At 61.0% G+C, this 14,534-nt stretch overlaps 3 protein-coding genes across 7 annotated transcripts in view; 1 reads left to right on the forward strand and 2 right to left on the reverse strand.

Annotated features, from left to right (window-relative positions):
* SYT7 (synaptotagmin 7) overlaps positions 1 to 1,180 on the forward strand; it is a 35,879-nt gene extending 34,699 nt beyond the window's left edge. For all 5 annotated transcript variants that reach the window (XM_069857241.1, XM_069857243.1, XM_069857242.1 and 2 more), the window contains one exon: positions 1,035 to 1,180. In XM_069857241.1, coding sequence (XP_069713342.1) covers positions 1,035 to 1,139 — 105 coding nt within the window. In that variant the 3' untranslated portion in view covers positions 1,140 to 1,180. The remainder of the gene's footprint in view (positions 1 to 1,034) is intronic.
* Positions 1,181 to 8,146: 6,966 nt separating this feature from the next.
* Positions 8,147 to 9,007, reverse strand: LRRC10B (leucine rich repeat containing 10B). Its single transcript, XM_069857293.1, has one exon. It carries the CDS (start codon positions 9,005 to 9,007, stop codon positions 8,147 to 8,149), a length of 861 nt encoding a protein of 286 aa, XP_069713394.1.
* A 2,177-nt stretch (positions 9,008 to 11,184) lies between these two features.
* Positions 11,185 to 14,495, reverse strand: SDHAF2 (succinate dehydrogenase complex assembly factor 2). The gene is made up of 4 exons (XM_069857319.1): positions 14,409 to 14,495; positions 13,128 to 13,351; positions 11,579 to 11,688; positions 11,185 to 11,448 (listed from the first exon to the last, which is right to left on the reverse strand). The coding sequence occupies exons 1-4, from the start codon at positions 14,421 to 14,423 to the stop codon at positions 11,318 to 11,320; spliced, it is 480 nt and encodes a 159-aa protein (XP_069713420.1). The 5' UTR covers positions 14,424 to 14,495; the 3' UTR covers positions 11,185 to 11,317.
* Between the last annotated feature and the right edge of the window lie 39 nt (positions 14,496 to 14,534).

Raw genomic sequence — 14,534 nt, forward strand, 5'->3', positions numbered from 1 at the left:
GGCCACAGAGATGATCCGAGGGCTGGAGAACCTCCTGTGCGAGGAGAGAGTTGGGGTTGTTGAGGCTGGAGAAAAGAAGGCTGTGGGGAGACCTTAGAGCAGCTTCCAGGACTGAAAGGGGCTCCAGGAAAGCTGGGGAGCAACTTTTTCCAAGGGCCTGGAGTGACAAGATGAGGAGGAACAGCTTTAAATTGGAAGGGGAAGATTTAGATGAGACATTAGGAAGAAATTCTTCACTGTGAGGATGGGGAGGCTCAGGCTGCCCAGAGCAGGGGTGGCTGCCCCATCACTGGAGGGGTTCCAGGCCAGGTTGGATGGGGCTTGGAGCCCCTGATCCAGTGGGAGGTGTCCCTGGGGATGGAACTGGATGGGCTTTGAGGTCCCTTCCAACCCAAACCATTCCAACAATTCCATGTCTCCACTTTGCATTAAAGCTGTCAGCTGCGGGGAGGGCACACGCAGGATGGAGAAATATATGGAGAAATATAGTTTCCACCCAGGGCCAGTGCCCGCTGCCAGAGGCACCTGCTGGAGGGTTGGGAAGGAAGAGGTTGAAGGTCAAAGAAGCGGCGCTGGGGAGTGGGATGTGGATAGAATCATAGAATCACTTGGTTGGAAAAGACCTTTGAGGTCATCAAGCCCAACCGTCCCTGTCCACGACTAAACCAGATCCCTGAGCACCTCATCTACCCATCTTTTGAACCCCTTCCAGCGACGGGGGTTCCACCACCGCCCTGGGCAGCTGTTCCAGTGCTCGATGATCCTTTTGGTGAAGAAATTGTTCCTGATGTCCACTCTGAGCCTCCCCTGGTGCACTTTGAGGTCATTCCCTCTCTTCCTGTCTCTTGGGAGAAGAGCCCAGCTCCCTCCTCTCCACAACCTCCTCTCAGGGAGTTGGAGAGAGCAATGAGGTCCCCCCTCAGCCTCCTCTTCTCCAGGCTGAACATCCCCAGGTCCCTCAGCCGCTCCTCGCGATGCTCGTCTGGAAGGGTTGGGAGCAGAGCTGTGGGTCCAAGGCTTTCGTGTCCCCACAGATCTACCTGTCCTGGAAGAGCGGCCCCGGGGAGGTGAAGCACTGGAAGGACATGATCGCTCGTCCCCGGCAGGCGGTGGCACAGTGGCACCAGCTGAAGGCCTGAGCGCCCCAGGACTGCGGGGCTGGGGGTCCCCCCCTTTCCCAGTCCCCATCATCTCAGTTCACAGGGACCCTGCGGTAGGAGGGGGACGGACACCCCCCCACCCCCAGCCCCTCCATCTCATCCTTTTGGGCACGGAGGGCGCACAGGACCCCTGGCCAAGAAGGGTGACCTCCCCGTCCCCGTCCTCGTCACCAGGCAGGACGTCTGCAAATCCTTCCAGCCCTGCTCCCTGGGAGCTCCTCAGCCCCTCCCTGGCCTCACCCCCCCCCCCACCCCCTCAATTTCAGGGGGCCAGGCTGTGGGGGCAAGAGGGGGTCCCCACTTTTCCTCTCCTTTCAGCTCAATAAAACCTCTCCGAGCCGTCAGCGTCGCCCGAGCGGGGCTGTGGAGCCCCCTCCGTGCCCTTCCTCATCCCCCATGCCCTTCCTCGTCCCCCATGCCCATCCTCGTCCCCAGGCGCGGGCTCCTGGGATCGGAAGCCATGTCTCAGTTCGTTAGCCAAAGCGGGCTCGTTAGTGCACTGCCTTCAGCCGGGTTTGATGCTTTACCTCCGTCTCCAGGCTCGGTGTGAGGTCAAGAAGCCCATCCTGGGGCTGTCCCCCGCCATGTCCCCAAAAAGCTGGGGACACCCCAAGGGGATGCTGAGCCCCACAGCATCCCAGCCCCTTCCAGCCGGGCTGACCAAGGCACCAGGGATGCTCCGGGACCCCCATAAACCCTGTGCCAACCACTGAGGTCCTTGGGAATGAAGGATGGAGCGAGCATCGTTGTCCCCAACCTGGTAAGGTGGCATCTCCGAGGCCAGCAGCGTCTCCGTGGTGCCCACACCAGTTGGCACCTGGGATACGTGTGCTGGACCCCAAAACGAGAGCTCCCCAAATGCAGGGACAGACCCACCTGGGACCATCCGTGGGGCTTGGAGCATCTCCTGAAGGGGGGACAGATGGAATCTGTGTCTCCTCCCCGCCACCCTGTGCTGGTGGCATCCTGGACCAGAGCAGCGTGGGGTGGGATGAGACACGTCCCCACCCGTTCCCGTCCCCAAAAGGTGACACCGGTGCCTCTCGCTCCCCCAGGACTGGCACAAGGTGAGGGTGCGGTGGCCAAGGTGTGGGGGTCCTCCTGTGGGCTTCACCAGCCCCGTGCCGGGGACGTGGAGCCCCCTCCAGGTTTGGGGTCCCGATGGGGACTTCGGGAGGAGGGGACAGGTGGGCGCTGCCACCTCCGCAGCCATCTCAGGTAGGGCGCAGCCACCTAGGGGCACCCCGAGCGAGCCCAGAGGCAACCAGGTGCCCCCCAAGGGTTGCCACCTCACCTGGCCAAGGGTCCCCATTCTCAGTCTTCCTACTCCCCCCATGGCACCCGCCGCCCTTCGCCCCTCCTGAAGGTGTCACCGAGCCCCCCGACCCCTGGTTGTCCCCTACGGGGCAGCCGTGTCCAGCCAGGAGCCGTGATGGAGCGTGTTTCACCATCATCCCTTGGCCGTGGCGCGTGCCAGCACCCAACACGTCTCCTCTGGGGTGGGAAGCACCCCTCGAGCTGCTCCATGGGGCTCCTCCGCCGCACCCCTAAAGTCCTCGAGGTGCCCAGGCTGCTCGTTCCTCCTCCTCGACGAGAGGGACGTGGGTGACACCCGCGGTGGTGCCACCTCGGGACGCGGCGGCCGCACCGGCAACGGGTTGGGAAGCGCCGTTGGTTCCTCTCCGAGACGAATTTTTTGGACAATCTGGAGTGAAGTCATAAAACTGCTACTACAGTAATAATAACGCTTTTAGGGACATTTGTATTTTTATCATATCCTCTCTTTTTTTACCATAAAAGAAGAGATTTACGCGCCGGAACCGAGGGGTGGGAGGGTCGGGGCACCCCGAGGTTGAGCATCTTGAGCCCCTCATGGATGGGGGCTAAGCTGGGTGCTCGCCCATCACCCCTGGGGCATCTCCTGCTCCTCCGGGAAGGTTTTTTCTCGTCCGCGATCGGCTTCTTGGGGCTTGTGTTTTCATTTTTGACTCTAGAGCTCTTAGCCGTGATCTTGTTCAGGTATCTCTCTTCTTCGTGTGACGGTAACATCCAACTGGTGTGTCAAATACAGCAAAAACGGGATAAAAAAAGACAAGGAACAAGAAAAAAAAGACAAAAAACGGGGAAAAAAAACAAGAAACAGGAAAAAAGACAAGAAAAAGGAAAAAAAAGACAAGAAACAGGAAAAAAAGACAAGAAACAGGAAAAAAAAGACAAAAAATCAGGAAAAAAAGACAAGAAACAGGAAAAAAAGACAAGAAACAGGAAAAAAAAGACAAGAAACAGGAAAAAAAACAGGAAAAATACAACAAACAGGAAAAAAAGACAAGAAACAGGAAAAAAACCCAGGAAAAATACAACAAACAGGAAAAAAAGACAAGAAACAGGAAAAAAAAACAGGAAAAATACAACAAACAGGGAAAAAAGACAATGAACAGGAAAAAAGGACCAAAAAAACCAGGAAAAAAGACAAAAAAAAGGATAAAAAGACAAAAAAACAGGAAAAAAGACAAAAAAACAGGAAAAAAGTCAAAAAATAGGAAAAAAATAAAAAAACAGGAAAAAAGACAACATACAGGAAAAAAAGGACCAAAAAAACCAGGAAAAAAGACAAAAAAACAGGAAAAAAAGACAAAAAAACAGGAAAAAATACAAAAAAAAACAGGAAAAAAAGACAAAAAAAACCCAGGGAAAAAAGTCAAAAAATAGGAAAAAAATTAAAAAACAGGAAAAAAAGACAAAAAAAAGGGAAAACTTAAAAAAGAACAAGAAAAAAAAAGAAAAACCAGAAAAACAGAGACAAAAGCCCAGCGAGGGGATGCCTGGCTGGCGATGCCACCCGCTGCCGGTGGCTTTGGTGCCACCGTCCCCCCCTTTTCTGGCAGGAGGCCGGGGTTGGCACCGCGGGGGGGGCTGGGGGGGCGCGGGTTGAGGCGCCTTCTTTGCAGACTCCTATTTTTGGGGAGCGGGGCCCCTCGTTTTCTGGAGGCAGCCCTTGTTCTCAGTAATAAAGGACAGTCAGTAACTGCCAGCGTGGCTTGTGTCTGGGTTTGGGGGGGTTGGGGGGGTGCCCCCCAGCACCGAGCATCCACCCCAGCATCCCCCCCAGCTCTGAGCGTCCCTCCCAGCTCTGAGCATCCCCCCAGCTCTGAGCATCCCTCCTAGCTCTGAGCATCCCCCCCAACTCTGAGCATCCCCCCCCAGCTCTGAGCGTCCCCCCCAAGCTCTAAGCATCCCTCCTAGCTCTGAGCGTCCCCCCCAGCTCTGAGCATCCCCCCCAGCTCTGAGCGTCCCCCCCAGCTCTGAGCATCCCCCGCAAGCTCTAAGCATCCCTCCTAGCTCTGAGCATCCCCCCAACTCTGAGCATCCCCCCCAACTCTGAGCATCCCCCCCCCAGCTCTGAGCATCCCCCCCAGCTCTGAGCATCCCCCCCAAGCTCTAAGCGTCCTTCCTAGCTCTGAGCATCCCCCCAGCTCTGAGCATCCCCCCAAGCTCTAAGCATCCCCTCCAAGCTCTAAGCGTCCCTCCTAGCTCTGAGCATCCCCCCAGCTCTGAGCGTCCCCCCCAGCTCTGAGCATCCCCCCCAGCTCTGAGCATCCCTCCTAGCTCTGAGCATCCCCCCCCAGCTCTGAGCGTCCCCCCCAGCTCTGAGCGTCCCTCCCCAACTCTGAGCATCCCTCCTAGCTCTGAGTGACACCCCCCTTCCCAGCAGAAGAGGAGGGACCCTCTGAAGGGTCCCTGCAAAGGGAGGGGACAATGCAAGCCACCTGGCCCACCTGGGCCTGCTAATGAGGGTAATTAATGAGGGCTCATTAAGAGCAGGCCTAGCCAGAAGCTCTTTCTGAAGGTGGCTGCAAGGGGAGGTTGTGCAGGGAGGTGGCTCAGTGTCACAGTCTCCATGGGGGTTTTGGGGTCCTCCCAGCCTTGGAGGACAACGCTGACACCTCCAGCCTGCGCTGAGCCAGGTGACACAACCGGTGAGTCCCTTGAGGGGGGGAAAGGGACTGGAATGTTGTTTTGGGAGGGGACACAAAGACAGAGGAGCATGTCCTGAGCAGATATTGGTGAGGTGGGGGGGACAGCAGCTGCCTGTGAGCCCAGGCGCTGGCTGCTATCGCGAAGGCTCGAGTAGCTCAGTTAAATAATTCACCGAGCGCTGCTCTTGAATAAATAAAAGAAACTCCAAACGTGGGGATGGCAGGAGAGCCGCGTCTCCTGTGGCCTCCAGCACAGCATCCCTCCAGCATCCCCCCAGATCCCCAGCATCCCCCCAGATCCTCCCTTCAGGCACTGTCTCCTGTGCTCTCCAGCATCCACAGATCCACAGGATCCCTCCAGATCCACCCTTCAGGCACTGGGATGCAGTGGAAGAGGTGGCTTAAGGAATAGGAGGGGACAGGGCTGGCCCCTAACTGGCTTCTCCCCCCCAGAGGAGGGGGGGTCACTGCTTCTTGGACCCATTCTGGCTCTTGTGCTCCCTGTGCCCAGCACGGCATCACTCCAGATCTACCCTTCAGGCACTGGGATGTGGTGGAAGAGGTGGCTTAAGGAATAGGAGGGGACAAGGAAGTCCCTTAGATGGCTCCTCCATCCCAGAGGAGGGTAGGTCACTCTTCTTGGACCCATTCTGGCTCTTGTGCTCCCTGTGGCCAGCACAGCATCACTCCAGATCCACCCTTCAGACACTGGGATGCAGAGGAAGAGGTGGCTTAGGGAATAGGAGGGGACAGGGCTGTCCCCTGGCTGGCTCCTCCATCCCAGAAGAGAGGGTCTCGCTGCTTCTTCCACCCATCCTGCTCCTGGTGGAACCTGAGCTGGGGAAGCTTCGGAACCTGGGCTTGATGAGGCTTTGGCAGCTACAAGCTCCCGGTTGCCTCGATTCCAGAGCCCAGCCGCTCTCCGAGCTGCGTTCCGCCAGAGCTGGGTTTCTTTTATCCCTCTGCATCTTCGAACACGCTCAAAAGCAAACACGCTCGGCGCTGCGCAGCGATCTCGATGCTCCCGTTGCCCGGAACGGGTCTGAGCCGCAGCAATTCCCAAGCCCCTTTCCTTTGTGTTCGCAGCCAGCGGGACCAGATGGAATTAGCAGCGTGATCCCAGTTGCGGCGAGGCCACAAAACAGTCGTACGTAGGGACCGGGCGAGTAGGCAGGGATATATATAGAGACAGACGTATGGATGATGCACCGAGCACACGCCTCGGCGGCGCCAGCAAGCCACAAAATCCTTGTGCGCAACCAAAACCTGTGAGGTTTCCACTGGCTGGAGCAGCTCCTGGTGTCACCGCGATGGTTGCCACCGGTGTTTGGACCTCAGGGTATCTCCTTCCCCAGCTAGAGCCTGCAAGTCAGTAGGAAAAGGTTGTAGGGAAGAAACCCCCTCCCCAGGTGTCAGAGCTTTTGGATTTGGTCTCTGCTTCAGGGACAGGCTGGTGGCACCCAGGGCCACCTGCCCCCCTCGCCCTCTAAGCACAGGTCCCCTGGTAGGGTTTGCACAGAGCTGGTTGTGCCAGGTGGAAAATTCTCCTGTGGGGCTAAGGCGATGGATAATTACCTGCTAATTAGCAGTGGTGTCTCCCCAGGCAAAGCAGCAGCACCCGGGATTGATGGCAGGAGCCCAGCGCATCTTTGGGGTCTGGGAGGCACTCGCTGTTGTGCTCAGCACCCCAGGTCCCACCTTCCCCATCCCACTATAAACCTTGTACCTGACCCCCACGAGCAGCCCCAAACCTGAGGGGAAAGAGGGAGCTGAGCCCCAAACCCACCATCTGACTTTGGATGGAAATGGAGCTTTGTATCTACTGGGAAGGTGAGGGTTTCATCAGCCTCTGCTGCTGGAGGAGCCAACACCGGTAGATCCTGCGCACCCACAGCTGAGGATGCTCCACCAGGTCTAAAATAGCCGCGGTTCCCACTGCGGAGCGAGGAGAGGAGGCAAAAATCCAGGCAGCGTCCACGCCATGAGTGTGGGAGAGGATGTGGCAGGAGCGCTGGCTGCCTCCCAGCCCCCAACCCCAAACCCCAGCGCAATTAAAAGCGGATGCGCGGTCTGAAACCTCCAGCAAGCTCCAGCCCTCGGAAGAAGCGTTCGATGCCGGCGCGGCCGAGCTGGGAGATGCAGAGGGAAACGGGAATCCCTGCGATGCTCAACGTAAGACGTGATGGTGCACCAGGATGCGTTTTGAGCCGCTCCCACACAGCCCCTCTGGAGAACAGACCCCATCACCTTTCTCTCACACCGGTTTTTCTTGGGTTTGTGCTTTTTATTGCTTGAGTTTGGGGCAAACGGGGAAGGGAAGAGGAAGGGCAAGGCAACAGCCCCGGCTTTGGAGCTGGGGCTCCTCTTCCCATAGAGGCAAAACCCTTGCCAGGCTTGAGATGAGCAGCTCTTGTGCCCAGGTTGAGGTTTCCATCAGCTCCTTCCCAAACCTGAAGGCTGCGAGGAGCCCCATAGGGACCCCTCTATGTCCTCCAGCCCGATTCCAGCAGCAGAACAAGGTTGAGAAGGGGGTCGGTGTGTTTGGTCTCAAACCTTGACGCTCTTTAGGGCGATGGGATCTGTGGGGAATGGATGCAAACAGCGTTGCTTTTGCCTGTCCTGCCCCACAGAGCAGGGAGCAAAGGGGGAGGAAGGTCCCTGTGCTCGTGGTGGGGGACACCTGGCTCTCAGCAGCACCTGTCTGGCAGGTAAATGGGGTCTGGGGGGCCCCCCCCAAGAGGGCAGAGGGCTGTTTTTCCCCATCCAAGGCACCCTGTGGTTACATGGGATGCTTTAAGGTGGGCTCGGGGATCCCAACAGAGCCCCACGAGCCCTGGGGATCCATCCAGGGGGCAGCTCTTTGCCGTCCTGGCTGGGAGATGCTGGTTCTCAGGCTCTATTTCCCTTCGTGTCGAGGCTTCCTTCTTCCCCAGCCCTAGGAAGCTGATCCCTGGGAGCTGGGTGGATGCTCCCCATCCCCCTGCGGGTGTCCGGCTGCGGCGAGGCGGCTCACGTTTCCCCTGGGGAGCCCGGCGGAGCCGCAAAATCGCTCTCCCCGTTTTCCAGGAGCGGGGATTCATCCCCGGGGGCCGCAGCGGGGTTCTCGGGGCCTTCCTCCTCCTCTTCTTCGGGCTTCGGGAGGCTCTGCAGGCGCTCCCGCCGCGCTTCCATGAACTCCTGCGCCCCTTCGCCCACCAGGCGGACGGAACGGGCCACGCGGGGCGGCCGCCGGACGGGGTTATGGTCGTAGGAGAGGAGGGAGAGCTCGGCGAGGCAGAGCAGGTCGGGGAAGCGGGCGATGCGGTTGCGGTCCAGGTCGAGGACGCGGAGGCGAGCCAGGCGCAGGAGGACGGGGGGAAACTCCTCGAAGCGGTTGCCGTAGAGCCAGAGGCCGCGCAGGCCGGCCATGCGGGGCAGCCCCTCGGGGAGGCGGCTCAGGCGGTTGTCGCCGAGCTGGAGGCTGCGCAGCTCGGGGAGGCGCAGGAGGGCGAGGGGGAAGCGGGCGAGGAAGTTGCCCTCGAGCCAGAGGCAGCGCAGGTTCTGCAGGCGAGCGAAGGCCGGCGGCAGGCCCTGCAGCCCGTTGCGGCCCAGGTAAAGGTGCGCCAAGCGGGGCAGGTAGCACAGCGCCTCGGGCACCTCCAGCAGCTCGTTGCCGTCGAGGGCGAGGGTGCGGAGGTGCTGCAGGGAGTCCAGCTCGGGCGGCAGGTCCCGCAGGCCGGCCCCGCTCAGGTAGAGCTTGCGCAGCCCCCGCTGCGCCCACAGCTCCTCGGGCAGCTGCCGGCCCCGCAGCTCCAGCCGCTGCTCCAGCCCCTCGGGGCCTTCGGCCACCGCCACGCGAGGCCCGCGCCCCGCGGAGCCGCCGCTGCCCATGGCGGCCGCACAGCATCCTCCGCTGCCATGGCAACGCCGGGACACGCCCCCCCCGGGGGACACGCCCCCCCCGGGGGACACGCCCCCCCCGGGGGACACGCGCCCCCCCCCCCCCCCCGGGGGACACGCGCCCCCCCCCCCCCCCCGGGGGACACGCGCCCCCCCCCCTGGGGGACACGCGCCCCCCCCCCCCCCCGCCCCCGAGGGGGACACGCGCCCCCCTCTGGGACACGCCACCCCCCCCCCCCCCCGAGGGGACACGCCCCTCCCTCTCCCCCCTCTCCCTGGAGGCCACGCCCCCTCTCCCTGGAGGCCACGCCCCCTCTCCCTGGAGGCCACGCCCCCTCTCCCTGGAGGCCACGCCCCCTCTCCCTGGAGGCCACGCCCCCTCTCCCTGGAGGCCACGCCCCCTCTCCCTGGAGGCCACGCCCCCTCTCCCTGGAGGCCACGCCCCCTCTCCCTGGAGGCCACGCCCCCTCTCCCTGGAGGCCACGCCCCCTCTCCCTGGAGGCCACGCCCCCTCTCCCTGGAGGCCACGCCCCCTCTCCCTGGAGGCCACGCCCCTCTCCCTGGAGGCCACGCCCCCTCTCCCTGGAGGCCACGCCCCCTCTCCCTGGAGGCCACGCCCCCTCTCCCTGGAGGCCACGCCCCCGGCTGTCACGCCTATGGGGAGCAGGGGTCCACGCCCACAGGGAGGCCCCGCCCCATAGGCCCCGCCCACATATAGACCACGCCCCCCCGTCATGCCTATAGGGAGCATGAGAGGCCACGCCCACCGTTAGGCCACGCCCCTCCGGCTGTTATGTCTATGGGGAAGACGAGAGGCCACGCCCACCGAGAGGCCACGCCCCCTCTGGTTGCTATGCCAGGGACATGAGGCCACGCCCCCTCGCTTGGCCACGCCCCCTCGGGTTATGGGGGCTCCACTCTGCTCACATCCCTCGGGACCCCCCCGAGCCCCCCCGCTGCCTGCAGGGCTGGGACCCACCTCGGGCCTCCCCTTCCTCCTCCTCGCCCCCTCCCTGCTTCTTCCCAGCCGCAAAGAAGCTGTGTCATCCGCTCCCGAGCTGGAAAAGCTGGATTAGAGAGCCCCCCAGTGGCTGCTGGCCAGGCAGCACCACACAATCCCCCCCCAAGATCCTCCTGGCTGGTTTAGGGGGACAGCAGCACCCCCCAAAGCGAACCACAGCCCCTCCTCCAGGTGTTGGGGAGCCAGGGGTGACAAGGACAATGGACCCAGGAAACCTCCTTCCAGGCTTTATTCCTCCCCCTGATAGCACAATCTTGTCCCGGCAAGCCGGCCCGGATCACTCGCGGCACCTGCTGCCCTTGGGAGAGGAGCGGGATGGGGTGACCCACCTTGGGCAAACCCTGTGTGGGGACAGCATGAGGGAACATGAGGATGGGAGCAGGATGGGTTCATAGAATCATAGAATCACCAGGTTGGAAGAGACCCACGGGATCATCGAGTCCAACCATCCCCATCAATCACTAACCCATGTCCCTCAGCACCTCGGCCACCCGGCCCTTAAACCCCTCCAGGGAAGGGGACTCAACCCCCTCCCTGGGCAGCCTCGGACACTGCCCAATCACCCTTGCCAGGAAATATTTCTTCCTAATGTCCAGCCTGAGCCTCCCCTGGTGGAGCTTGAGGCCATTCCCTCTCGTCCTGTCCCCTGTCCCTTGGGAGAAGAGCCCAGCTCCCTCCTCTCCACAACCTCCTCTCAGGGAGTTGCAGAGAGCAATGAGGTCTCCCCTCAGCCTCCTCTTCTCCAGGCTGAACCCCCCCAGCTCTCTCAGCCGCTCCTCTTCTTCTCCAGCCCCTTCCCCAGCTCCGTTCTCTTCTCTGCACTCGCTCCAGAGCCTCAACATCCTTCTGGTGGGGAGGGGCCCAGCACCGACCCCAGGATTCGAGGAGCGCTCTCCCCAGGGCCGAGGCCAGAGGGAGAAGAACCTCCCTGGCCCTGCTGGCCACGCCAGGTCTGATCCAAGCCCAGATGCCCTTGGCCTTCTTGGCCCCCTGGGCCCCTGCTGGCTCCTGTTCAACCAACCCCCCCAGGTCCTTCTCCTCCAGGCAGTTTCCAGCCAGCCTTCTCCTAGGCTGGATCACCGCTTCCTTCCTGAGGAACACCAAAAACCAGCGCCCTGCACCCACAATGCAGCTGGAGCAGCACTGGTAGCAGCCACAGCTTTATTCATCCTGCCCTAAGTCCACAGGAGAGAACATCGAGGACAACAACGGTGTTTCCACAGGGCTCTGTGTCCCTTGCCTGCTCCAGGGGGATGGAGAGGGAGTTGGTGGCCCCTCCATCAGCGAGGTGGCTCAAAGAGATATTCCAAGTCTGGCTGCCGCAGCCTCTGCTCCTTTTTCTTGTTCTTGGCAAACTCTTGCAGCATGGCCATCACGTCGTTCTCAAACTCGGCCGGCGGTGGCTTGGCTTCTGAGGTAGAAAGAGCAAAAGAACAGTTTCATCTTGCTCCAAAGCCCCCGTTCATCCCACCCAGCCCAGCTCCTACAGCTTCGAATGATGGTGCTGCCTTGGCCGGAGAGGGGAGGACAACGGGTGGTACCTGTGGCCCAGTAGTAGATGTCCCAGTCGTTGCTGGGCTCATTGATGAGCCGGTCGTAGAGGTTCAGCTGCTGCTCACTCATGCGGTTCAGGTTCTCCTTTGCAAAGAGGCTGGAAAAGGGGTGGATGAGGATGGGTGGGTAGAGGAAGAGCCTCAAGCTCCACCAGGGGAGGGTCACGCTGGACAGCAGGAAAAAACTTTTCGCGGAAAGGGTCACTGGGCAGTGTCCGAGGCTGCCCAGGGAGGGGGTTGAGTCCCCTTCCCTGGAGGGGTTTAAGGGCCGGGTGGACGAGGTGCTGAGGGACATGGGTTAGTGATTGATGGGAATGGTTGGACTCGATGATCCAATGGGTCTTTTCCAACCTGGTGATTCTATGATTCTCTGATTCTATGCATGCCAGAAGACCCAGAACCAAAGCGACCTAGTTGTTGCCTTCAGCCCCAGCCTGTTCTCCATTAACCACGACTTCAGTCCTGAAACCCAACTGGTTTTGCCTCCTCCAGACATCCCAGAATCTGCATACAGCTTTCCCAAAGGACTGGAGCTTCGTCCAGAGCTCCCGTGCACGTCTGGCTCTGCTCCATCCTACCTAGCAACAGCTCCTTACGCGAGTAAGGCTCTTGTGGTGATTGATCCAACAGCCCAGCCTTCTGTCCTCCAAACAACACCACAAAGAATCGTAGACTCATGGAATGAGTGGGGCCGGAAGCGACTTCGAAGTCCATCTAGTTCCACCCCTGCCATGTGCAGGGACACCTCCCACTGGATCAGGGGCTCCAAACCCCATCCAACCTGGCCTTGAACCCCTCCAGGGATGGGGCAGCCACCCCTGCTCTGGGCAACCTGAGCCTCCCCACCCTCACAGTGAAGAATTTCTTCCCAAGATCTCATCTCCATCTCCATCTTCATCTCCATCTCCACTCTTTCAGCTCCAAACTCATCCTGTCCCTGCCCTGCCTGATCCAGAGCCCCTCCCCAGCTTTCCTGGAGCCCCTTTCAGTCCTGGAAGCTCCTCTAAGGTCTCCCCGCAGCCTTCTCTTCTCCAGCCTCAACAACCCCAACTCTCTCCTCGCACAGGAGGTTCTCCAGCCCTCGGATCATCTCCGTGGCCTCCTCTGCACTCCCTCCAGCAGCTCCGTGTCCTCCCTGTGCTGAGGATCCAGAACTGGACTCGGGGCTCCAGGTGGGTCTCCCCGAGCGGAGCAGAGGGGCCGGATCGCCTCCCTCACCCCACTGGTTACATTTCCTCTGGTGACATCTCCTTTGGGTTTGGATTATGGGGCGCACTACCTCATTAAACACTTCCGTGCGGCACTTGGGACTCTTCCTTGTTAATTAAAAACCTGGAAACACCTTTAAGGAACTGAACTGCACCCTCGCCTCACCCAGCCTCTCTCCATCAGCTCCCCAGGACTGATGTTAGCCCTTGCCCTAAAATTACGCTGGCAGGAAGGAGAGAAGAGCCTGGGACTGAGGACACAGGGAAAGTGGAAGAAGAGCTGGAAGTGGCTGAGAAGCCGCGAGGAGGATGGGCGCTCAGCTCCTCACCTGAGCAGGATGCAATTCTCCAGCATCCCCCTTTTCCGGCTCTCGTAGAGCAATCGGGCTCTCTTGGTCTCCAGCGGCTCGTCCGGCCGCTCCTGCCAGGGGGGCAAGGGGATCTCCAGCACGTCCTTGCCCGAGTCTGGTGGGGAGGCCCCACGGTAGCCACGCTGCAGGCACGCTGGCCCCAAGATGTGCCGGCCCAGAGCCAGCCTGGACAAGGAGCAGACCTGCGAACGGAACACGAACAAGGCAGGGGATAGCAGACCCGGTGGTCCCAGCACAGTGGGGCCAAGGAGATCCCTAGCACACACGCACCCCCAGATCCTGCTGGCCCCATCCCACCGCCCCCCCAGACCCTGAAGCTCCTGATCCCACAGCCCCCTCAGTCCCCATAACCCTAATCCTCATCCCAGAGCTCCCCAGATCCCGCTGCTCCCCCAGACCCCATCCCATGCTCTTCCCATCCCACAGCCCGCCCCAGACCCTGAAGCTCCTGATCCCACACCCCCCTCAGTCCCCATAACCCCCAATCCCACAGCCCCCCTAAACCCTGCTGCTCCCCCAGACCCCCATCCCATGCTGTTCCCATCCCACAGCCCCCCCCAGACCCCAAAGCTCCTGATCCCACAGCCCCCTCAGTCCTAATAACCCCCAATCCCCATCCCACAGCCCCCCTAAACCCTGCTGCTCCCCCAGACCCCATCCCATGCTCTTCCCATCCCACAGCCCGCCCCAGACCCTGAAGCTCCTGATCCCACACCCCCCTCAGTCCCCATAACCCCCAATCCCACAGCCCCCCTAAACCCTGCTGCTCCCCCAGACCCCCATCCCATGCTGTTCCCATCCCACAGCCCCCCCCAGACCCCAAAGCTCCTGATCCCACAGCCCCCTCAGTCCTAATAACCCCCAATCCCCATCCCACAGCCCCCCTAAACCCTGCTGCTCCCCTCGACCCCCATCCCATGCTCTTCCCATCCCACAGCCCCCCCCAGACCCTGAAGCTCCTGATCCCACAGCCCCCTCAGTCCTTATAACCCCCAATCCCATAGCCCCCCTAAACCCTGCTGCTCCCCCAGACCCCATCCCATGCTGTTCCCATCCCACAGCCCCCCCCCCCCAAACCCTTCTGCCTCCCCAGGCTCCCATCCCATAAGCCCCATCCCACTCTACTCCCACCCCCCAGCCCCCCCTCTCTTCCCTCCTCCTCCCCCCCATCTCCCTTTGTCCCACCACCCCCATCTCTCCCAGTAATTCCAGTTCCCCCCCACCCCCCTCAGCCCTCACCCTGGCCGCCGCCATAATACCCCCTCCCCTGCAGCCGCTCTGGCCCCGCTTGGCGCCGCTCTGTGACAGCGGGCGGCCCGACTCTATGGTGCGGGCGCGGGGCGGGCCGGAAGGGGCGTGGCCCGG

This window comes from Phaenicophaeus curvirostris, chromosome 5 (genome assembly GCF_032191515.1).
Source record: "Phaenicophaeus curvirostris isolate KB17595 chromosome 5, BPBGC_Pcur_1.0, whole genome shotgun sequence".
Lineage (NCBI taxonomy): Eukaryota > Metazoa > Chordata > Aves > Cuculiformes > Cuculidae > Phaenicophaeus > Phaenicophaeus curvirostris.

Bases quoted from the DNA above. Each gene is read 5' to 3' on its own strand.
- LRRC10B (XM_069857293.1), bottom strand. From the start codon at position 9,007: ATGGGCAGCGGCGGCTCCGCGGGGCGCGGGCCTCGCGTGGCGGTGGCC.
- SDHAF2 (XM_069857319.1), bottom strand. The intron at 11,689-13,127 runs GTGAGGAGCTGA...CCCCTTTTCCAG, and splicing joins GAGAATTGCATCCTGCTCAG to CCTCTTTGCAAAGGAGAACC. The intron at 11,449-11,578 runs GTACCACCCGTT...TTTCTACCTCAG, and splicing joins CATCTACTACTGGGCCACAG to AAGCCAAGCCACCGCCGGCC.